Below are 23,898 nucleotides of genomic sequence, written 5' to 3'. Positions count from 1 at the left end.
ACCGAAGGAATTGGTTTGGTTTGGTTTTTGATAAAACCAACTAACCCGGTCCATGTACACCCCTAGTTAATAGTGCAAGGTGACGACACCTCACAGCCATTTTGAGGAAAATGGAAGAAATGGGAGAACGAGAACAAAGCACTTCAGGACCAAATGAGAGAAAACCAAAGAAAGGGTCGACAAGATACCAGGTGCCCCGAAGCCTTACCAAAAGAAAGAAGATTGGGGGCTGGTCGGTCGTCGAGCAACAATTACAGTGATGAAGCTGCCCCACATGCCATTACCAAAACCTTCAAAATACCGCTTTACCTGAAAAATATATGATGATACGATCGATCCCGAGGACCATTGTAACTCACTATGTTCATCGCTGTGAAAGGCAACGACCTCGCCAAGGAACAAGTATACTACATTTGTTGAAAAAATGCGACGAGACCCTCATTGGAGGAGCATTAACATGGTATTTTCAGCTCCCGCGCCATCTCCATTGAAACATTCAAAAAAGATAGCCGATAAGTTGTAACGGCCCACGTGGGGGCCAAAAATGCAGAGGCGAGAGGTGAAATAGATATATTCGCTATCAAACAATTACCGGAGAAGGTTGAGAGACTTCTCGCCCGATTCAACCGAGCAAGAATGACCTTACCAAACATATCAGAAGGAATGGCCGTTCGCAGCTTTCCAGAATGGCTAAACAGAAATGGTTCAAAGGCGACAAGAAAGTTGTTAAGCTAGATTATGAAGTACCCCCAACTACTTGGATGAAATACACAACGCCTAGAGCGCCCGGTTTAGAGCAGACGAGGATGACCTCAATGGGCCAACTCATGATTGACTTCAGTTACCAAGCCGATTCCAGGAAAGATCGAAGAAATGATACCAGAAGGGAATCTCGATAGCTCGACGACCCCAACCGAGAATGTCATCTATTATATGTCAAAAGCGTCATTCACCCCCTTCCCGCCATGAAAAAGGGCCCACCAGACCAAGGACAGGGACTCACCAGAACGAGGAGGTATGCCCCCTTTTTATCCGCTCACAATTTTTGTGTGTCACATTCAGAAATAGTCTACGCATTGGAGAAGCTCGGACCAAAGGTAAATTGGCCACAAAAGAGAGGTCAGATCCAACCACCAGAAAGTCAGATGCCTTTTGCGAGTTTCACCAAGAACGAGGGCAAAGAAACTGAGGACTGCATCGCCCTTAAGACAAAGAGGTCGTAAACATGGTTCGACAAGGAAGCCTCAAAGAATTAGCTGAGCCACCAGGAAGGAACCAACTTGACTAGAGACACGAACAGTGATTAGGGACCGCCAAAAAACCTCCCTCACCAATCCCGAACCATCTAAATGATCATCGGAGGCGGGCGACGATGCTTTATATAAAAAAACGTAAAGTTCACCACAACCCATTAAAGCTCAGCGTCGATCACTCACGAGCGGATATGGCAAACTCGAAGAAAGTATCATTCTTCGTTAAGTCAGATACCCACGGTTTAGTTTCCGCTCATAATATGCCCCCTGTTATCACTTTATTGAATTTTATATACAGACATAAAGATGCATTATTGGTAGACGACGGGTGTGCGCGCTGGCATTATCCACCCTCGTGGACTTGCACAAATGAAACTCGAGGAAAATAGTGCCACGTTGCATCACACTAAAACAAGTATTAACAATGCAGTTGAACGAACATCTGGAGAAATCACACTCCCCGTCTGGCTGCAGCGTCACTCTGGAAACCACATTCCTATCATGGACCAGGAACGACATATAACGCCATTAATATTGCGACCATCGGATCACGCCATGCGAGGCTCTCCCCTTCCTAGCATTATATTACCACGTCATTAAATTTTCCAACTCCATGGGGAATAATTCAGCATACGAGGAGAACAACACACATCTGCGATGCTACTCACCGCCCTGATGCATGGTCACTCAACAAATGAAGGGCATAAACAAAGGCGGCATAGCAATTGACAGGCCTAAGGTTCCGAATCTGTTAATGGAGAGAAGACGTCATCAGAGATCCATACAGGTAAAAGACACAAATCATCTCTCTCTTTTTTGGATTGGTTCGGTTTTGTCGGGTTTTTCGGGTTTTCGGATTTTTTTGTTACATGAATATTATTTCAATCTTACGTTATTAAAATTATAGATAAAGCTTTGATAAGTGAATATATGTTTAGTAAATATGGAAAAAATTAACAAACATATGATCTATTAAAATATTCTAATGGGAGAAATTTTTTAGTAACACATGATAGTTATTTTCTTAGCCGTCTAACAATAATTTTTCGTTAATTTACGCTTTCAAGGTTAATACATGAGAGGATCCCAAATATTTCTACATTTTCTAAAGAAAAATCACTACAAAGTCTTAAAAATATAAATAAAATTTATATATTTATATGTCGGTTTGGTTCGGTTTTTTTTACTCAATACCAAACCAAGTCAAACCAAACCTAGTCGGGTTTTTTAATCGGGTTTGGTTTTTCGGTTTGGTGCGGTTTTCTGGTTCGGTTTGAACACCCCTACTATTAACAGTGTTGTGAGTAATACCTGTCATCGAGGGAGGAAACGGTCCATGCTGCTCGCCCGTTGTTGGTGTAACACAAGTCCTTGCGTTTTCTATAATTGTATCTAGAGCGGGCTTGTGGAGGATGCTGGTTAGCGTGTCAGTTAACCAAGCCTCGAGGACCTTTTTTACTGCTAGTGGCGTCTCTTCCATCACGGACGTGGAAGCTCCTTTACCGCGGGATGTTGCGATACTGCCGTGAGGAAGAGGTGACCTACCTTGCCTGGGAGAGGCATTAGGTGTTATATCCTCACCTTTTGTTTCAGAAACCTCATTGATAAATTAAGATAAAGTCGGTGAGAAACTGAGAGTAATGCACATTTAATATTTCAAAAGATGTGTGCAATAATAGGGGAATATCAAGTAATAAATGGAATTTATATATATAAGTACAATGATTCGCCTAATACTGAATGAGGTGGATGATTCCTCCTTCTGACAATGATGAATGACAGACAAATCCTAGAATGTTAGAACTATTCTCGGATCCGATGAAAAAGTATGGAATAATATGAGTAAGAATCTTGATGAAAAGGTAAAGTTTGTATCTTTGCTAGAGAGAGAATCTTCTTCTCAAAAAGTATTTTTATCAAGTGAATATTACATATCCTACGCTATTGTCTCTTTTTCTATTCATATGAGTCATATCTCTAACAAATCCTAATAGTACAAGTGCAGAGAATATTCAATAGAATATTTTCTTTACGATCCTATTACAAAAACTAGCCGTTATTATTCTGTTCTTGGTGCTCGATCTCGATCGTTGTTGACAGCCCGGCCACGAATCTCACTGCTTCCTAGTCGACCTCGACCGATTCTTTCCTTAGTGCCGCTTTACACCAAATTTCCTTAGGGCAGATTTTGGCCTATACCGGTGCGTCTTACACGTGAATTTAAATAAATTTTTATTATTTATGATTAAAGATATGCATCTCTCATTTTTTGGAAATGAACGCACAATAAGGAGAAAATCAATCGCAAGTTTATTGAGCACGAAACATACTTTTTAACTAGTGTCATGGATTTTTGCATCATATATTTCAAATATATTATCTCCATGTCTGGTTGAGGTGTAACATGGAGGGTTGAAGGGATGGAAGTAAATTAATTTGAAATGGTAATTTTTATATTTACAATTTCTAACAGGGATTAGCAAAAATTATATTTGGTCGAATTAGTTACGAGGCTACCAAATTTCCATAACAATATCATTCATATTGTAACATTTTTTATCATCGTGTTTAAAATTGGCTAATTAAAAGAAAGATATCACTGCAATTGAGGTAAAGTAAACCTCCAATTTCTAAATCAAGGTATTTTTCATATAATAGGGTCCTTTTCATATAATAGTGTTAACCAAAGACGAAGCATCATAATTGACACTGGAATTACTTCTTCACAATCTATTGTCTTTCTTAAATCAGCATTTAAGTTAAGTATATTGATAGTACAAGATATATTTACATAATCAAATTACTTAAATTAATATTACAAATAAATTTTAAAAATAAATAACTTTTTATAATATATTAAATTACACCATAATTTGTGTACTAACTTAAACAATAATCAGACGAGAAAACCGAAGGACTACTACCAGACTACCAGTTGAGTTAACGGATCAAAATTCGGACCCAAAATCCGAGTGATTTTGGCCCGCCAATTCGAGTAATTAGGGCTCCTTGTCGTCCTTTCCCGCCCTGATAAACCTCCTCTTTCTTGCGACTTCTTTCTTCTTCCTCCTACTCGCGCGCCACAGGTAACAAATTTCTGTTCGTATTCAATATATTTTGTTTTCTCATTTACTTTCTATTCCGCTTATTTCTATTGCTGATCAGAGCTAAATCTCCCCTTCTGATTTATGATTTGCTTATACGTAGCAATCTGAATTCTTCATTCGTAGTTCAACTTTCGGTATAATTTATTGATGGATATGAAAGAGGAAGAATACTAACTGCGCAGAAGAATACTATATGTGTAGGACAAATTGGGGAAAACTAAAGAAAAAATAAAAGGTCGAATTTCATTACAAGTCTTGAGATTATTGTGAAGTTGTTTTTTATGTTTATGGAAGACACAATTGTGTAATTTCCTTGTCGCAGGCTCCTATTTTCCTTTACTGTTCCTTATTGCCAGTTTATTTTTAGTCGACCTCGCGAGCAAAACTGCTCTGTTCTCCTCCTCGCATTTTCCGTCTTTGATTGAAATCGAGCTGTAAGTTGTTCAAAAACCCTAATCCCTTTTTCTTCTAATGCATAGATTAAAAAAATTTGTCTTACTTAACTTTTCTTTTCTTTCGCTTATGGATTCGCATAGTTAGTCCTCGTCAATAATTTCAAAGGACACTGTTGATTATAATTCCATTTCATGTCATTTGTCCAACTGTAATTCTTGATTTCTACAGTTGAAATATTTTGTAAAGACTTACTGCTAGAATTAGTAAGAATTGAAAACCCTATTATGTTAACTTTTATACGGGTGGGACTTGATCATTTTCCAATGCTAACAGAAGCTTTGATTGAATTTGGGCTTTCAGAGTAGGATGTTCAGAAGGAAGCAAATGAGTATAACTGAAAGGAGCAACAGTATGATGCTATTTTTCTTGCTAGCTACACTGAATCAACCACTTCTACTTTTCTCTTTTATCCATTTAATATAGGGGGCAAGCTTATATGTTGATAAATGAAGTTACTCGACTTTATTTTTGTTCACTTTGTCTTGTGGCTTGGAGATCCAGATTTTTGGTTAAAGCTGATTCACTAATCTGAATCAATGAGCTTAAAATAATAACAGGACAAGGTTTACAACCCAAGACTCGCTTACCGTCAAAATATACGGATCATTTAGGAACATAATTTCATTTCCATGAAACGAGTTTCCTGCTGTCATTCATAAACACTGAATAGGTGGCGTTACGTGCCTTAATTGTAGTAAGTTAGCTTACAAACTAACCCAAAGGTGTGGCCTAGTGGTAAGTGAAGTGGGAGGAGAACCATGAGGTCTCAAGTTAAATCTCGGTGGAGGAAAAAGAGACTAGGTGAGTTCTTCCCATATGCCTAAGCGTGTTTGTGAGTAGAGTCACTTGATACTTATGCTGGTGGGAGGGAGAGTATCCGGTGGAATAATCGATGTGCACATAAGCTGGCCCCAACACCAACAAACAACAACAACAACAACCCAGTGTAATCCTACAAGTGGAGTCTGGGAGGGTAGGATGTACGCAGTCTCACCCCTACCTTGGAAGGGCTGAGAGACTATTTCCGATAGACCCTCGGCTAAAGAAAGGATGGAAGAAGCACTTATAGCAAGTAATATCAATACAAAGTATTTAGAAAACAAAACCCAAGAAAGTAAAAGAGAGTATGAAAGAAGCACTAATAGTCAATAATAACAGTACAAGATATGAAATGATAACAAACTAAGGGTGTACGGAAGGCAAGTAACAACAGTGCAAAATATGTGGTAATAGAAAACTAAGAATAAAAGGGATACCAAACTACACTAATACTATTGAACTAAGGAAGACACAGGGAAACGCTCGACTACCTACTAATCTTCTACCCTAATACTCAACCTCCACACCCTCCTATCAAGGGTCATGTCCTCGGTTAGCTCCAGCTGGCCCCAACACCATCGTCATAAAAAAAAAAGTTATCCTAAAACTGTTCAGCCATCTTCAAAATGAAAAACCAAAATGATGTTGTATGAGCGAATGCATTTCAAATTTAGGCTCTAATCTTTCTGAAACCTTTTTGTTTTTTCATTTATAAACAGGGTACTAGGCTAGGGTCCTGTAATGCGTGCCGAACAGCCAAAAGACTCAATGAAAGAGATGGACTGGAAAACTCTGGGTGGAACAGAAAGTAATGAATCTGGTATTGGACCAGCTGTGAAGAAACGGCTACCTAAAAAAATTCGACAAGTTCCTGAGTATTATTTTCTTCCACGAAGATCCTTACCATACAACATCGCCTTTTACGGGTCATTTATTGCTGCTGGTGTTGGTGCAGGAATGCTGCTTGAAGTATGGATCAACAAGAAGATAAAAGGTAATCACTTACTACTATAATTCGAAATAGACTGAATCGTGTATATGTCATCAGTTTCCAGTTTTAGTATTTGAGCATACGTCAGTAGCATGGAAAGCCTGAGCTCTGTTTGAAGGCAAATTATAAGGTGCTATTTGTCCATTCTTATTGATAGCATATAGAGTCTTTTAACGAGCCATCTTGGGGTTCCCAGAATACATGTGTTATGTTGTAATGCATATAATCCTTCTCTAGGTTATATCAAAATACTTGAGGATACTGCTCAATTATTCAGATTTGGCTGTTAATTTGTTTGGACGCCGTAAATGCTGTCTACTCTGTACTTCTCTTCTCGTCCAATTGAGAATGACTCACACCGACTATATGGAAATAATCTCCCTCAAAAAGCCCTTGTGGGGTGCCAAAGGCAAAAGTGTAAAATTAACAGCATATCCTGAACTCAGAGCAGTTCTCCAGGCACATCACCGTTGCATCAATTACACTCCAATTTTTCTCCCACAAAATCAGTAATCTTACTTCCAACAAGAAAGCATTAGGGCTTACTCTGATTGAGCATACCTCTGTTAACAAGTATTCAAAGAAAGTACTCCTAGTTATTATCATACTTTTAACTGTTTGATTACATTACGATCCGTCTTTCCCTGAAATGCGGTTATTGGTTCCTTGCTAGTTATTCTCCTGCCTTATGCTTTACTGCCCATCCATCATTCTACACGTTTTTGGTGATCCATGCTTGAATATTTGAGAACATTTGCTTACAAGTGTCTATCCTTGTCTAATAATCAAGGAAATCATATTTGTTAATGTTTTCCCCAGCAGCCAACTCCACTTATATGGCGTTTTAATTTAAAAAAACTGCCTGACAATAGTAGAGAAGACACTCAATTGGGTCCCATGGACACTCAGAAACCTTTTCTAGTGCAGCACATCATTTGTTTGATTTATCTTGTATTTTCCAATCATATGGGGTGCAGCCCTTCCCTGAACATGTGAACGTGGAATCTTTTTGCACCGTGCTGCCCTTTACAGTAATTTTCTCTTTTCCTCTATTTGTTGGTTTGTCTTTAAGTTGATTTGCTCTCTGATCGCAGAGGATGGAGGAGTCATTTGGGAGTTTGACAAATGAATGCTGGATTTTTCCTCAGCAGTTTCTACTCTTAACCTTTTCAAATGCTCTTTCGTGCAAAGGAGTAAACGTGGTTCGGACAAGCTGAATTTTGAATCCATTAGTACATGATTATTAATCTTTCTTTTGCATTCAAACCAATTTTGTAACAATATATTTCAGGAGAGATGATGAGCTTAATTGAAGCAGCACGTTCAGTGAAGAAGCTTAGTATTGTTGTGTATTTCAGGGGAATTGTGTCGGAATTTGCAAATTCTACTGAAACATTAAGTTATATAACGCCATAATGGCTTAATATTTGAAAATAGAGACATCAGGTAAATGGCCGTGTTATTTGTACATTATATCCCTTTACAATTTTAAATTTAAGAGAATGGCCTTCTTAAATTTTTATATGTAAAAAACAGATCTCTTACGTGTTTACGTGTAAAAGTTTATAAAGGGCCAAAAAACTAATTGACCTGCAAATGGCCTAACCTAAGAATTCTACTTCTTCTGCTTTTACTGAACAATGGATAGTAATATTACCTGTGGATAGTGGATTAATCGAACATTAATGTAATCAATAGAGGTTTCCTTGCCAAATTTTATGTTTTTAACGACTACAACTGTTCATTCTTTTCCCTTTATTTTTTTTCTGCTACAATATTATTTAAAGAGGCCACGCGGCAAATACTGATCTTGAAGGAAATGGTAACTTCATGCTCCGTCTGTCTCGTTTGATAAATGATATTCGGGTACGCGAGTCTGATTTTAGTGTCAATTCGAACATCAACTTTGAAATTATATATTATAATATATTATATTTAAACATTACATATAAAACGAAACACTAGTCCACAAAACAACATTTTTTGAACTGCATACAACGTATTTAGAAATTACATAAAAACACAATTAAGATAATTGGGTTTGCTTTTTTCCATATAATAATAGTTTCCTCTTTATTCTCTTTTGGAGGGAGGTGGTATGCAACATATGTTGAATAGTAGTAGTTATTATGACTAGTTATTATCTTCGAGAAAGATATTCCCATCTTACTAGTATCCTTTTCAATTTTCATGCTAAAATTGGAGTCGTTTTTGAACCGATGCCAAAATAGCCGGTCTCATCTACCATGTTGGGGTTGAGGGTTTAGAATCAATATAATAGATCAAGGTGAATAAGTTGCCAAAAGTGATTCCTATCACGTGCTTACATGTAATGATTAGCAAAAGAGAACAATAGACTGAAAGCTATTACTACTAGTCTACTGATCCTAACACTACTTCCCTTTCCAAACAACTGATGATTCCTATTCAATGTAGTTCCTAATTTCTCACTCATCTACGGGTTTTCCCTTTACTCCTGTAGGCTATACTAATCACTTTCTTTCCAAAAAAAGAAAAAAAAGGATCAGTTTAATTTCCAAATTTGAGCACCTGGGGAATGGTCTGGCTTAAGAGAACATGCCGGAGTAAAACAGCGTTTGGCGGTACAAAGCGTCCCTCTGAGCAATTTTCCTGAGCTGAAGCAGCTGTTCAGCCGAGTAAACACAGCAGCCTTTGGAGTACAGATACGTCTGAGCCACAGGCGAGTTCAGTACCACCTGTAAAAGCTGCTGCCTATTCAGCCTCGCCAATGGCCCATAAAAGCTATTCGCCTTCACTTCGTTCACATAGCTGGATTTTCCATTTCTGTCCTCGGAACCAGAGGAAGACGACGAAGCACCTCCTTCTACCAGCACAGGCATGCTCTGTAACACTCTAACCTGCGCCTGTAGGAACTTGACGTATTTGTACGCCTCTCCTAGCATTGTCGCCGTATCCATTTTTTTGTCCCATGGCAACAGCTTCTCCAGAGATCGTGTTTTCTCGCTTAGCTTCTGTCTTCGTATTCGAGTTGTAGATGAACCATAAGCAGACTGCTTGCAGCTTTTTGGCATGGTACTGAGCTGGTTACTCATTAGTACTTGTGAATTAACAGACACCGGTTCGACGCCGTTTACAGTGGACGATGAGTCACCGAGGTGAAAATCCAAATAGTTTGGCATTTCGAGGCAACGGAGATCTGGAAGACGGCCGTAGCCTAAGCCGCTGTCGTCGGAGATACCGTTGGAGAAGTAGTTGAACGGCGGCTCATTCAAAAATATCTCGTTGTTACTGTACGGATACAACTGAAGATTATCCGTTACTGGTTCCAGCTTCGGTAATTTCAGCTTTTGATCAGCATCGAGAATATTCTCCGTCTCCTTAACCCATGGAAAATCTCGAGTAGTAGAGAAATCAAAAGCCGCCGAACTTTGCTGCATTTGAGAAGCAGCAGCGGCGTATGGCATATCCTTTGCGAGAGAAGGTTGAAAATATGAAAGTGAGAGAGGCTTCACTTCTTCGCCGTGATTGTAGTGGTCGAGGCTCAAACTCAAAACGGACTGATAGCTCAGGCCGTTGTACAAGCCATTGATGAAGGCTTCATCAGACGCCATAAGTGGCAGAAGCGCTTCTCCGGCATTGAACTCCGGTTGAAGTAGAGGTTTTCTCTCCATAGCTCACAGAAAACACGCACACAACAAACTTACACGCACACAACAAACTTACACGCACACAACAAACTTACACGGGGGGAAACGAAAGAGATGATTCTATAAAATGATAGTATCTGTGATTCTGCATCTATATATTTTTGCTGAGAGGGTTTAAGGGACACGTGGCGGGAGAGAAATAGAGGTATATAACCGACAAGTAGCTGTGATTACTGTTGAGTCTCTCTCTAATTGTACTATGCCGTTTCATTTGAATTTCTTTTCTTTTTACAATTGTTTGGCGGGTTATTTATTGGCCGTTAGATGGACTTTGATCCAACGGTGGAAATGAAGGCCTGCGGTTGGCTCGTGCCATAGTATGGGAAAACCCTCATCCGATGTTAGCTCATCTGGATAAGGACAAGAAAGAAAGGGATTTTGTTCACAGAAGTGGAGGGTTAAAATATATATTGAAGTAAACAGAAAAAAGGAAAAGGAATGATTATGTTGGGATTCGGGTACACGTCACTGTAGAAAGTACTGTTTAACAGGACCTGGATCTGGCAAATACGATTTCTGACGACTGGACACTATAAAAATTAGCGTTATCCTTGTGAGCTGTGTACGTGGGTTGGGAGGAGGGGGGGGGGGTGAGGTTTTGGGTCTATGCCACCTTTTAAGAGATTTTAGCAAGAATTGACAAAAAATTTTAACACAAAAGAACCAAATTATTTCACCTAAAAGGATAACATACAGCTTACCCATAGGGGTTAGTAATTAGTATGAAGTTGAGTGGATTCTCTTCGTTTGTGTCACTTACCCACGTAGCTTACACTAAAATATACACGTCCAGCAGACAACAAAGTTGATTTAGCCATTTCCATCTAATTAAAGATTAGGAACTAACTCATTCACTAATTTTCATTTCCACATAATGAATTACATGTTACAAAACTGCTCAAGAATGAAAGACGAATAAAACTATACATAAGAATCAAGTGAGGAAAAAACATAAGAAATCAGGGACTCCAAGCTATCACCTATTCCCCATTCCAATAGGAAGAGGAGTTGATACTAACAAGTCGAACACTTTTCTCTAAGGAATCAGTATCCTACACAACAGGCATTCTAATGCTGCTCTCCTGATGCCTGCAAAATTTCATCTATCCCACATGGCCTGAAAGATTGCAGGTCTATGCTTCAGCCAATGTACCATTTCCCTTTCTAGTGGAGCCTTGTTTAAAAAAGCATCCATCATAGGACTGCCAAATACTTTGGGACTACTCTTATATGACCATATCCGGTCTTTTGGCCATGGTCTCTGGGGCTGCTTCTCCTGGCAAAAGAATATAACTCGCGTTAAGTGGAAGCAACCTAGTATAATAATTGAACTGTTGAAATGACTGAAGCTACACTTCAAGCATATCATTTCCACTTAAAAGCAAGTAGCATAACTTCCTACTAATAACAAATATTCACTGGTTGCTTCATGTTGCCTACTAAATTTAGGTTGCATGCTAGACTTTTGCCGAGATAAACAATGAGAGACTTTGGTAAGAAAATTCACACCAAGAAAGAAGAGCAAAACCTAAAACAGCATAGCAACCAACAACCAGGACACACTGATATTCTAGAGTACTCCAAAAGGATGTTAGGCATATTATGATCAGAAGGCATTCACCTACTAAAACATATACGTCTAGCTGTCCGTTTCTTTTGCATTTTTCTTCTGGCATATCCACCCGTAGGTTTCTTAGCAATACACAATACACAAAATAGAGAGGATGCTCTGCTGAAATTAATATAAAGCTTACCATTCTAGATAACATGAACTTCACAGTCCTTGGGCCGTAAACACGTTGGCGGGACGGCTTCTGGACTTTAGCATAAAAAGAGCCAGCTTCAGGTAAAGACAAGCAACCCCTGCTCGCCCTGAAAAGGCAATTATCTGGATCTGCATTTGCTTGGTTATACCAATAAATCAGCTGTCCTAAGCAATAGTTCTCGCCATATGTCTTGCGATACTCGTGAACACCAGGCCCCAGCTTATCAGCATATTTGGGTCCCAGGTCTAAAGGACTTATATATACAGGAGGTGAAGTTACAGTCTTGTATTCCTGCAAAGAGAGAAGATATACAGGTCAAAACCAACACAATGTCCAGTGAAGATGATATGCAAAAGAAGTTCCGATAGGATAAAGCACATACTCGTATTCTAAAAAAACACTTTGTGTAAGCATATAAATGAATCAAGTCAGCAGCAGCGTCATGTCGACATTTGTATGTACATGGAAGATCTCGGACCTCATCTCTTAACCTAGAACAAGAAACAGCAAGTCAAGAAAATTGTTTTTTGATAAAAAGTACATAGCTAGGATACCATGGTTGACACCACTCACCATATTAAAGATTTTCGAAGGCCCGTCTCAAGATCATCCGACCTGGATGGATCATGAGCTCGAATCTTGGCCTTGAGATCACTTAGCATACTATCTTCCAAATGAGGAGCCACGCATTGAAGAAGCTCCTCAACAAGAGACCCCTCTCCTCTCCAGATAAAAGAAACAGCTTCTTCCGAACTGAGCCTCTCAAGAGGAGGGGGAGCTTTTTCCGGGTCACCGAAAACGCATCTCATTACATAACGCACCTGCCAAAGCACCCAGCAACTCTTAGATTTCACTCGGCCATTCTCTAAACAAGAAAAATAGACTTGGTCAAAAAGGAGAAAGACAAACCTTGTCAAGTGTCAGAGCCAAGTTCTGAAGCCTTTGGTTGTAAACACCCTCAGCCTGTATCATTCAAGAAAGATTATACAAAGAAAAGAAACCTTCGCACGTGCAGATGGAGAAGGGAATATAAACCAAGTATAAAACTCCAGCTGACAGCATCCTTACCTGAATCTCAGATTCGTTCTTCTCTACTTCCAAACAAATATCTGAAAAGTATTTCTTCTTCTCTTCTAAATTATGCTTAAGTATCTCATCAGGAAGTTTCGTCCTCTCAAAATTGATAAATCTCACCTTCAACAACAATAGATAATTCAGAAAATGCACAGAGATGATACAATGGTAATCCATAGTCAATTCGGAGCAAAAGCATACCAAACGAGCTGAATAAGCAATCAACCAATTTGGCAAACCAGCAAGCAAACAACTTCCAAGTCCAGCTTTACCAAGATCAATGTAATCTTCTTCAGAAACTGAATTCACTTCACATGCCTCTAGCATCAGCTGGTGTCGGTCAAGTAACCCATGGTACTCCTGGAGCACCTACAGACAGACAAGAAGTGGCACTGCTGAAAAGGCATGAAAAACTGAATCCAACAAATGTGATAGCACTGGAACAACAGGCGTCGATCATAATGATTAAAGCAAACAACGTTAAGCACAAAAAGTGAAAATTCTAAACCACCAAAAACCTCAGTAAGAGCTTAAGGAGCTGCCTAGACCGAGATAGTTCATTAAAATTAAGATGGAGAATGTACCTTCAGGAAGGCCCCTTCGCCTGTAAGATTCAGGTAACTTCCACGGCAGACCTGGCTGCCGCATAAACAGACGGAAGCTTCATACTCTTCTTTACTCTGTAGCATGAAACATCATCATTTAACACAAATTATCCACAAAAGAGAAAAGAAAAAGGCTCTACCTTCAAGCTAAACAGATCCTTAACACATTCTAAAAACTCACCTCTGTAACAGAGTTGTAATCAAAAGTGACCTCTTCACCATATGCAATTGGACGTACACTATAAATTCCAATCTGATACTGACCATCAACAGCTGTTACTCTGCTCACAAAAAGGTACATAAGTATCACTACAGTACGGGGAAATAAAGAGGGATAATACATAAAACACATATATACACACACAACACCTCTTAAGGGAAACCATAATACTAGAGCGAAGGACAAAACTTACTTTGCTTCACAATTAGGTCTGCAAGAGTGACAAATTCGACTAGCATAGTTTGCTTTGTGCATTGCATCAACAACAACTAGATCATACCCATCAGCATCACCCTAACAAGAGAAATTATTAATAGGGTTAGAGAAAAACGTTTGAAGATAAAAAGAGAAAAGAATAAACCCTCCATATCAACCAATGATACCTTTGGCCTCTCAAGATATATATTGTAAAATTCTGGTGCAGGATCATTGTTATTCCTCTGCAAGGAGCGAATTCCATCTTGCTTTTCAAACCACTTCCAAGCAGGATAAACCTGTATGTCTCGTTAAGAGAGATGAATTCAGGTCATCTTTCAGAATGTATGATCACTTCTCAAAGCATCATTAAGTAAAAGGATATTCAGAAAAGCTGGAGGAATGTGTAGGTATAAATATAATCAAGAATTAAACATTTTGTTCTTACCTCCCCCAAGAATTCGACGACAAAATCCTCCTCACTGAAGCCACCTTCTTTGTTGCACACAACCCCAAGACCCTGACGGACACATCCATCAAATGTTGGAAGAAAGGATGAGCATTTAGTAAAAGGCCCAAAATGTAAAAATGATAACTACTAGTAATTGTTATCCTCACCTTTCTATAGGCAACATAATTGTCCTCCGCACGAGTATCAATGGCCTTCAGGATGAATTGGCATAACCGTACAGTTCTCTTGTCCTGATTTTCGTCTGCACTTTCCAGAATCTCTTCGAAAACAGGCTTCAGAGGATACATCATTGGTGTGTGACTGCCAGTGAAGCGCCTAACTTGCTTGTTAAGAGTACGAAGGAGCACATCTTCAATAAACAAATGCTTGTCCAGGAGAGACCAATCCGATTCATCTGGCATGGAATCGAGAAGAAGATTATGAGTGTATGGATCAATACCATAGACTTCCTGCTCAATCACCTCATCTCCAAGCATTTTCCTTGGTTTATAATCCTTCACTTCAGGAATTTCCATATCAGACTCCTCAGTGCCATTCTTCTGTGCACTAAGCTTCTCAGCATAATCCTCCGGCAAAGAAACCAGCATCTTTCTTTTCACTTCTTTCTCATCGGCGACAATAACATAATGATCAATGACTTCATATTTCCTTGTTACCGGAGGAACCAGGCTGGCCTTTGTCATGCGAGCACCCCATTCGCGATCATCAGCCAAAGAATCAAACCCATCATCTGGAGTGAAATAAGTTTCTTTTGATTCTGCAGTTCCACATTCTGATCTTAAATCCAAGTCACTTTCTGTCTCTGAAGCAGTACTCTCGCTATCACTTGTGGTATCACCAGAAGATCTGCCAAGATCATCAGATGTTTCGCTTCCTGAATCTAAGGATTTTACACTCAACTTGGATAAACGTCTTTTTATTTCTCGGTCACTGGCAAACTCTCCATAGTCAGAAACACCATTGACATAGGAAGATCCATTGCTTCTGCTGAAGTATTTCTTTTCATACATTCTAGCAGGATTCTTTTTGTACTTTGTTGTACTAGAAGAGAAACCTGGAGGTGACTCATCTTTCCAAGTCTTCATCATCTCATCTCTTGTACAAAATGGCTTGGGACCTTCTTCCAAACTAGTAGCAAGACGGATAAATGATGCAATAATGTGATTCATGTCTTTGGCATCACCACGGTTTTTAGATCTGAGCCGCAGCATTTGTAAAATATCAATAAAAATTATCAGAAATTATGTTAAAATAGAACAATAGTGCCAACCAATAACAGAACAATTTTCCCATAAATATTAACAATTCTAGTATGTGATCCCTCCATAACCACCCTTCATGCATCAGCCAAAAAGAGGGAAAGCGCAAAACCTAAAACAGAAAAATGCAGTTTTAGCCTTGGAAAGCATTGTGGAAGACTAAGCATCCCCTAGAACATGGAACATGTCACTCTGTTCGTTAATGTGCTTGGGGTGCACTGGATACATCGAGCAATATTGGCAGTGGCTATAACCAGTTGGTACAGGCAGAGAATGAAGAAGCAGCTTAAAGACGGTAGGAACACTGTCCCTCTATGCATTTCTGGTCAGGATGGAGGGAATAAATTTCAGATGTTTTTCTGTACTCTAGGTGTAACATCAAGATTGACTGATGTAAATACTTTTGACGACTTTCTAGGTTCCTCAATTGTCTGAAGGAAATGAAAGTCGTTTTGATGTACGTACTAGCACTTCCTTGGTGCTCAATAAATCTTACTTACTAAACCCATCCAGCTTTGCGGCATTTGTTGTCCCTCATTTGCACTTTTAGTCCCTCGTTGCACATTTAGCCTTCATAAGAGTATGCCGTCACTTAAATCCTAAAGAAACAAAGCTTTAATGGTTCCGTAAACCCAGGACTCATGACGAATGTGATCCATTGTCTATAGGAGTATTTCATCTTTTAGGTCTCATCTTTAACAGGGAATAGTGATTTTATCAGATCCATACTCCTTTAGGAACATACTATTCCCTAAAAAAGAGACCTAAACACAAATATGCCTCTTTTGAAAAGGCAATCACTATTGGTCACAGGTTGACGAAGTTACTAGAATTTAGCTAGTTTTGTTTATTATTCGACTAAATTGACACAGTTTCCTGGAGTTAATTTGGGAACAATTGAGAGAGGATTAATACAGTTGATCCCAACTCGTTAGGGATTGAGAGTCGTAGTTGACTGATTGATTGAGTAGAGGAATCAAAGGTACAAGTAGGATATAATAGAGGGACCAAATATGCATATTTCTCCCAAACAAGAAAATTCACAATGCAGCTATTGCAAAGACCCAGTGACGCTAAAAAATCATACACAAATTGTAATATGAAACTTACTTTAGTGCATCCCGGCACATTCGACTTATATCCTCTTTGGCAGAGCTCAAGCCACGACTAGCATAATATCCGCTTTTGATTTTCTCCTCAATTCCTCGAACCTAAGGGAAAGGTGGTCAAGGTTTAGAAGCATCTCAAACAGTATTTTAAAGCAGCTAAGCAAAAAGGATATAATAGTACCTTTGGAACAAAAAACTCAAAAGTATTTTCCTTCATTATCTCCCTTAGACTTGAAGCGAGAAATTCTTTCATCCTCTTGAAACCATTTCTCGATTTTCTCATTGCCAAATGCCTCAATTGGGCATCCCTAGACAGAATGGAGGAGGACTTTCGAGCGTCAAAAACCTTCGCACGTTTATACAAGCTTCGGCGGAACAACTGGTTGGCAGACTCTCTCTTTTCTGAATTTTCCAAATAGTCCCTCAGTCCAATTGAATCATCCATCTGATTCTCCTGACTATTAAAAGTTCTATAGGATGATGAAGTTTTATCAGAAATGTTCTTGAGGCTCTTTACTTTCAAATTTGAGCTCCTGCTCCTAATCCAGTTAACATTTGGAAACTTAACAGCAGCATCTTCAAGTTGGCTGCAACCTCTAATATCTATATAGGATAAACAAGGGAATGAATGAAGAACATCCTCAAGCACTCTGGGAGTTATGCCGGTACAGTCACGCAAAACCAAGGAAGTTATCTTTTCTTTGTTGTAACCATTCTGCAAAATGACGGGAAAAAAAAACAAAAAATGTGTTACTCTTGAAGGAATCATAATTTCTTGACAAGTTTCTACTTCCTTACAAAATTTCCAATTAGGGAACTAGTAGGAGCTACTTTCTTAATGCTTGTTGCTACTGCTTCTTTTCCATCTTTACTGAGCCGAGGGTCTATCGGAAACAGCCTCTCTACCTTCACAAGGAAGGGATAAGGCTGCGCACGCACTACCCTGCCCAAACCCCACTTGTGGGATTACACTAGATTTGTTGGTGTTGTTGTTAGGGAGCTAGTAGGAGAAGAGATGAGCAGTCCAATGCCATGAAAGCAAAAGCATACCATTATTTTCAGCATCATGGAATCAGTGCAACTGGAAGCAACAGATCGCAGGTCAACCTGACTTGAGATACCCTTGTAAATCTTTACTGTGGATCTCCAATGCTTACAAGTCAAAGCAGCATAAGCAAGAGATTTAACATCAGCTTTAAGGAAATGAAAGATCCGTGCAAGCACACGACCATCCAGTAGACCCCAGCTTCCACTTTCGATTCCAGGTTTGGTAATGGTTTCTCTATTGAAAGTTTCATCACCACATAAGTCATCAAATTGGCATTCATCATTCTGGAATCCTGATATGTCCTCTTCCATTTCATACTCTTCTTCACTTCCATGAAACCTTGCCTTTTTGCTGGCACGGAAATCTGTCAGGTAGAGATACTTACGAGAATCAGAAGCAACATACAAAGAGAGGGGGGGAAAAACAGACAGAGAAAGAAGAATTAGTTCAGTAATCAGAGTCTTCTGTGTCACAATAGGCCACATTATAAAGAATATGTAACTGCCATTAGAATATAATTTGTGAATCGCACAAGCATGTCTTATTCTGAATCCAGGTAGGCTCTGTGACTTTTTGACATAATTACTAATTAGGAACAAAAATAGATTTCTTTCAAATCACAAATGCATACAAGGACATGAAGGAAGGAGAGGAGGAGGTCCAAGGAAATTGAGGAAAGAAGCAGCCCATACATGCAACAAAGTTGTAACAGAAAGTGGGTATATGAGTTAGACATTATAGAGAACCAATCACTTCACAATGAAAGCAAACAAGGGAATCTTCCAGAGCATGGACCACATACCTGGATTGCTCTCTTTCTTTGGTTGTCTTGCATTTATCCAGGGATCTAGGACCTCATTAATAGCAGCCGCAAGTTCCCTACTCTTGTAAGATTTCATTACCAACTCGTGAAGCTTTCCTCGGGTATACCCAATAAACTGAGGGTGTATGCCTTGGAATGTGCAGGGAACACCACCAGGTGCACTTTGTAGAGAACTCGACAACTCTGACACAGAAGCTCCAAGAGTCTCACTAGGTGTTTGGCACATCTTTGAAAGATCAGATGTCTTTGCACTTGAAGCAACTGGGACCCAGATCTTATCCACCTTTCTGAACGCACTGCTATTTTCTGGTATAACACCTTGATCAACCAATACCTGCAACTCAATCAACGAGAAAGGCCCTCTTTCATGCCCAGCACCATCAAGGTAGTACCACTCACCTAAATGTAATTGTAACTCATCTGCTGAGCAAATACGGTCCTTCGGAATATTTAAGGGTGTGCTGCTCTTACGGGAACCATGTGATTCTTGGTCCTGCCTGCTTTTCGAGTGATACATGCCTTCTTCTGACAACCTCTTAGTATCACCTGTCGCCACATACGGTCGTGATGACCTCTGAGGATGCCTATCCTTACCTCTAACTTTAGTGCGAGGCTCAGATACAAATGACCCATGCTCCTTAACTACACATGCATTTATCCTGATCACTGGAAGCATCATTCCTTTAATACCCCTTAACACTGGAGGTTTAGGTTGACTGGGTCTTCCGACAACATTACTATCATTCAACTCATCCGGAGAGAGAAAAGCCCATGATGGGAGATCAAGCCTTCTGCTGTGTGATGGATAATACAATTCATCTTTCTGCAGCCATCTCGGGTCTTCAATTCCAGATTTTGACATGAGGCATAGAGGATAGCCATCATTAAGAACAAGCTTCTTTTTCCAGACCTTATCTTGTGTACCTTCGTCATTTCTTTTCCAATCCCCACCCTTGCATGACCACAGACCAGAAAACAATTCAGCAGTGTCACTGCAGCTTAAATCATTTTCCCTGTCACAGGATGACGGTACACTGGTCCTTGGTTCTGCGGATTCCTTCAGCGCCTCCGAACTAAACAAGCACTCATCAGAACTTTGAACACAGTGTTCACCTACATAAGAGAAACCAATACATACTTAATCATAAAGTTCCTTACCAACAAGATAGAAATAAACTATACAGCCTATGCACACAAAATAATAGAACTTTACCGCATGCGGTTAAAGCAATCCAAAAGCATATAAAGAAAATGTCATGTTAAAGCTACCAGTCATGGAAAAACCAAACTCGAGATATGAAAACACAGTTAGAAACAAAATAAACCAACTGCATAACCCAAGGTTTGATACAGAAACCAGAAAGAATGTATATAACGAGTCTTTTATCCAACAAAGATATTTATCATATTACTGACGTATTTTTGAATGCCCCACGAGCTAGATACTCCTACACCGAAGCTTCATTAAAAGATGACAAATAACTTCCTATATCGAGAACACGGGAGAACAATACACCTTCATCCATCACCCAGAAGATAAGAGTTGAAATAGAAACAAAAGAACCACTTACCTTCAGCACTTCCCCATTTCTCCCACTCCACATGCTCGAAGGTCATTTGCAGCACTTCTGCAGCAGAGAATTGCAAAAAAGAAAAAGAAAAAGAAAAAAAAATTAAGTGTTATAAGAAAAGAAAAAAAACTTAAGCCTTGCTGTGAAAAGAGAGAGAATTCTTGGAACAAGTTACTCACCACCAATAATCTCAAGTTCCCTGCCTGGAATTACAGAAAATCCCTCTAATAGTGCCCCTACTCTCTCATCAATATGATGTTCGTCTGAAGGCTCAGATGCAGCCAAACTATCTGCGTGACATGATACAATCTCTGACAAAGGGGTAAAGTTATCCTCACGTGCCAGATCATCGAGTTGAGCTAGATCACCACTATCTGCCAAGACATTACCAGGAGCCTCGGGAGGGCTCACCAACTGTGTAACAACATCTGAAACAACTGATGGGAAACTTACAGTTGCCATCGGGGAAACTGCATTCTCAACAGTAACCCACCTGTCACTATCTGCGTGTCTGACAAAGTGGTCAGACACAATATATCCTTCTTCCGCCAGTGACTTCAGCTTGCATAATCTGGAAGGCCCCTGTTCCACACCAAACTGATCAAGGTAATACCACTTTCCGGTGGCTCCTTCTGCCACAGTTGAAACATGTGGTGGGGTATTGCATATATCCATGTCTTCTTCCATAGAAGCCACCTCCTCAACAGCTCCATTTTCCTGTGGAAGCTCCAAGGTATTCACTGCAGGACATTGAGGCAGACCTTCATTGTTTACCGGATGATTGCCACTTTTAACAATTGAGCAGTTACTATTTTCAGGACAGCTTCTAACCTCAGAATCCTTAACAATTTGATCTTTCACACTGACATCCTTTTGGCTGCTGCACTTTCCTTCATGCTGTTTGCCTTCAAATTGATTTTCCCTTCTATCACTTGGTCCACTTTTCCGACCACTGTCTCGATGATAAACATTCCTACTCCGATCAAGTGGGGACCGCTCCACGAAGTTTGGTGTCCTGTCCCTCCGATGATGGTGGCGGCCTTGATCTTGTGGGGACCACTCTGAATAACTAGGACTCCGGCTTCTGTGATCATAATGACGGCTCCGGTCATAAGGAGAGCGACTGTGATCAAGGTGACGGCCTCGGTCATAGGGAGACTTTTCTCGGCGGGCTGGGCTCCTATCCCAGTTATCAAGATGGCGGGCTGGGCTCCGATCCCAGTTATCAAGATGGCGGGCCCGGTCACGTGGGGACCTCTCCAAATGACGAGGACTGCTATTATGTCTGTCATAAGAACCTTTAGATGTCTCATAATGCCTGGAAGAATACCTGTCAGATGGAATGCCCCGGTTAGAAGGGGCATTCCTGTGCAACTTCTCAGTAGAGCGCCGCAAACCATGCTCTGCCGCGTATACAGCTCGACTTCCATCATCAGAAAGTTTCCTGCTTTTTGAACTAGAGAAGTCATCATACTCACCTCGGTACTTACGGTCACTTTTATCTGAATCAGTACCATGCCGTTTCAACCTATTAGCTGAAAAGTATTCTCTTGCATTGCCATTCTTCAGTTCAATCTTGGAAGAGCCTTCTTCTCCCACAATCTTGGAACTAATCCTTGGATTCCTTTCTGGGATGCTAGGTTCATATCTAGATAACCTTTTCACATGCTGAATTCCACCACTTCTATTACCAACATCTTTCTCCCCAGAATGCTTGCCTGAAGAAGGTGGCGTCCATTCACGATCATTTCTCCATCCTTTGTCCTTGGCCGAAGGTGGCGTCCATTCATGATCATTTCTCCATCCTTTGTTCTTAGCCGAAGGTGGCGTCCATTCACGATCATTTCTCCATCCTTTGTCCTTGGCAGAAGGTGGCGTCCATTCACGGTCGTTTCTCCATCCTTTGTCCTTGGCAAAAGGTGGCGTTGTCCATTCAAGGTCCCCCTTCCAACCCTTATCCTTGGAAAATTCATGCCTGCGTGTTCTGTTATAGTTAAAATCATCTCTTGCAGCTGCCCCATCACCTTTCCGCCACCTATCAGGTACAAATTCACCTGGTTCATACCCGGGATCATTCTTATCAAGCTCCCCTTTTCTGTTAGAAATATAGTCACCTTTCTCCCATTCCCCCTTGCGCCACCTTCCTTTGACAAAATCGCCCCTTTTAACATCAGATGCACTCTCCCCCTTCTCAATTTCACTCTTTATCTCGTATTTTCGAGAAAAAGGCTTCTCAGGAGGAACAAATTCTCCGTTCTCAACAGGTAAAGTACCCAACTCACCTTCCTCGACTTCATCTTTACCAACGTCACCATTACACTCAATTTCTTTATTAATACCACTACTCTTGGAACTCAAGTTTACTCCTTTCTCTTTCTTCGTCTTCACCATCTTACCATTCATCTTCTTCCTCACAGTTTTTGAAGTAGAATTTGCTGATGGAGTACTGAAGTTGCTGCTGCTGCTGTTCTTACTCTTGCCTCCACAAACTGAGAAACGCTCCATAATATGCTGTTGTATAGGCAAACATGCAACGCCTCCATCGCCCATGGAAAGCTCAGAGCTTCTCTATCCCACCGCCAAAACCGCAATACAGTCGCCAGAACGAAACCCTAATAATCTTTTTCTTCGCCAGGGTTGTCTATGCTCATGCTGCTCCCAAACAAATTCAAGTAAATTCAACTTGCACAATTCCAATCTCCGCAGGTGAAAAAACCCTAGAAATCCACAAACAACAAAAAAATATTAAAATATCGAAGAATCAACGTAAATCCATCAAATTAAGAACAAAAATAGAATGTAGTGTTTTGAAAGAACAGTACGTAGAGTTGTGATTGAATAAAAATTGAAAGATAAAATCAAAGAAAAAAAAAACAGAAAGTTAGGGTTTAGAATGTGAAGAACATACCAGTTGAAATTGGGAGAGAGCTGAGTTGAGAGATCGAAAAGCAGAGCCTAGACAAAGCTCCGAATCGAATCGAAGAGTTGAATTAACAAGCTTTGAGGTTTGATTGTGTAGAGAGGAGGAAGCGCGGGGATCGAATGGAATTGTTGATTTCGCAGAGAGAAAGAAAGAAAAATAGAAATACTCCTAGCAGATGACGAATCTCTATATTTCGCCTTCTTATTTATTTCTTTCTCTCTCTTTCACTGTATGTGTAGATATATAATTTCTTTTTTTTTTTTTATTTCCAAGAATTTTCTGATTCGGGCTTTATTGGTATAAGGTGGGCTTTTGACCTGAGAAGAAACCTCTGGTCTGTATTTACGTTGATTTTCCTCTTTTGTGCTTCGTATTATTATGAAGGCGCTACTGGTAACAGATTCATACTTGAAGTGGTAATGCACAACTTCTTCTTCTTTCGGTTTATTTTCCAAATTTTTATTTTGCAATTGGTTTGACGCAAGCCCTTTGGCCATATTTGATGTTTCAAAACGCTA

At 39.9% G+C, this 23,898-nt stretch overlaps 3 protein-coding genes across 7 annotated transcripts; 1 reads left to right on the top strand and 2 right to left on the bottom strand.

Annotated features, from left to right (window-relative positions):
• LOC109228459 lies at positions 4,185–8,096 on the top strand. 5 transcript variants are annotated; one of them, XM_019393547.1, is made up of 4 exons: positions 4,185–4,339; positions 5,117–5,165; positions 6,355–6,629; positions 7,721–8,094. In XM_019393547.1, exons 3-4 carry the CDS (start codon positions 6,377–6,379, stop codon positions 7,753–7,755), a joined length of 288 nt encoding a protein of 95 aa, XP_019249092.1. In that variant the 5' UTR covers positions 4,185–4,339; positions 5,117–5,165; positions 6,355–6,376; the 3' UTR covers positions 7,756–8,094. The 5 variants fall into 5 exon arrangements, 4 of the variants coding, with proteins under 4 accessions (XP_019249092.1, XP_019249091.1, XP_019249093.1 ...); XR_002068383.1 differs by lacking the exon at positions 4,185–4,339 and having other exon boundaries at positions 4,809–5,165; positions 7,721–7,828; positions 7,918–8,096; XM_019393546.1 differs by lacking the exon at positions 5,117–5,165.
• On the bottom strand, positions 8,882–10,517 carry LOC109230382 (transcription factor bHLH117). Its single transcript, XM_019395888.1, has one exon. It carries the CDS (start codon positions 10,277–10,279, stop codon positions 9,194–9,196), a length of 1,086 nt encoding a protein of 361 aa, XP_019251433.1. The 5' UTR covers positions 10,280–10,517; the 3' UTR covers positions 8,882–9,193.
• On the bottom strand, positions 11,111–23,593 carry LOC109228458 (histone-lysine N-methyltransferase ATXR3). Its single transcript, XM_019393544.1, has 20 exons — positions 23,366–23,593; positions 20,637–23,174; positions 20,458–20,514; positions 18,866–19,999; positions 18,066–18,427; positions 17,197–17,730; positions 17,017–17,117; positions 14,794–15,844; positions 14,624–14,695; positions 14,364–14,474; positions 14,174–14,274; positions 13,942–14,041; positions 13,740–13,835; positions 13,357–13,524; positions 13,150–13,275; positions 12,991–13,044; positions 12,655–12,902; positions 12,464–12,572; positions 12,070–12,372; positions 11,111–11,591 (listed from the first exon to the last, which is right to left on the bottom strand). The coding sequence occupies exons 2-20, from the start codon at positions 23,005–23,007 to the stop codon at positions 11,415–11,417; spliced, it is 7,275 nt and encodes a 2,424-aa protein (XP_019249089.1). The 5' UTR covers positions 23,008–23,174; positions 23,366–23,593; the 3' UTR covers positions 11,111–11,414.

Source organism: Nicotiana attenuata, chromosome 7 (genome assembly GCF_001879085.1).
Source record: "Nicotiana attenuata strain UT chromosome 7, NIATTr2, whole genome shotgun sequence".
In the NCBI taxonomy this organism is placed as follows: Eukaryota; Viridiplantae; Streptophyta; class Magnoliopsida; order Solanales; family Solanaceae; genus Nicotiana; species Nicotiana attenuata.
Note: the sequence above shows the minus strand (reverse complement) of the source record. Positions and strands in the feature narration are given on the sequence as shown.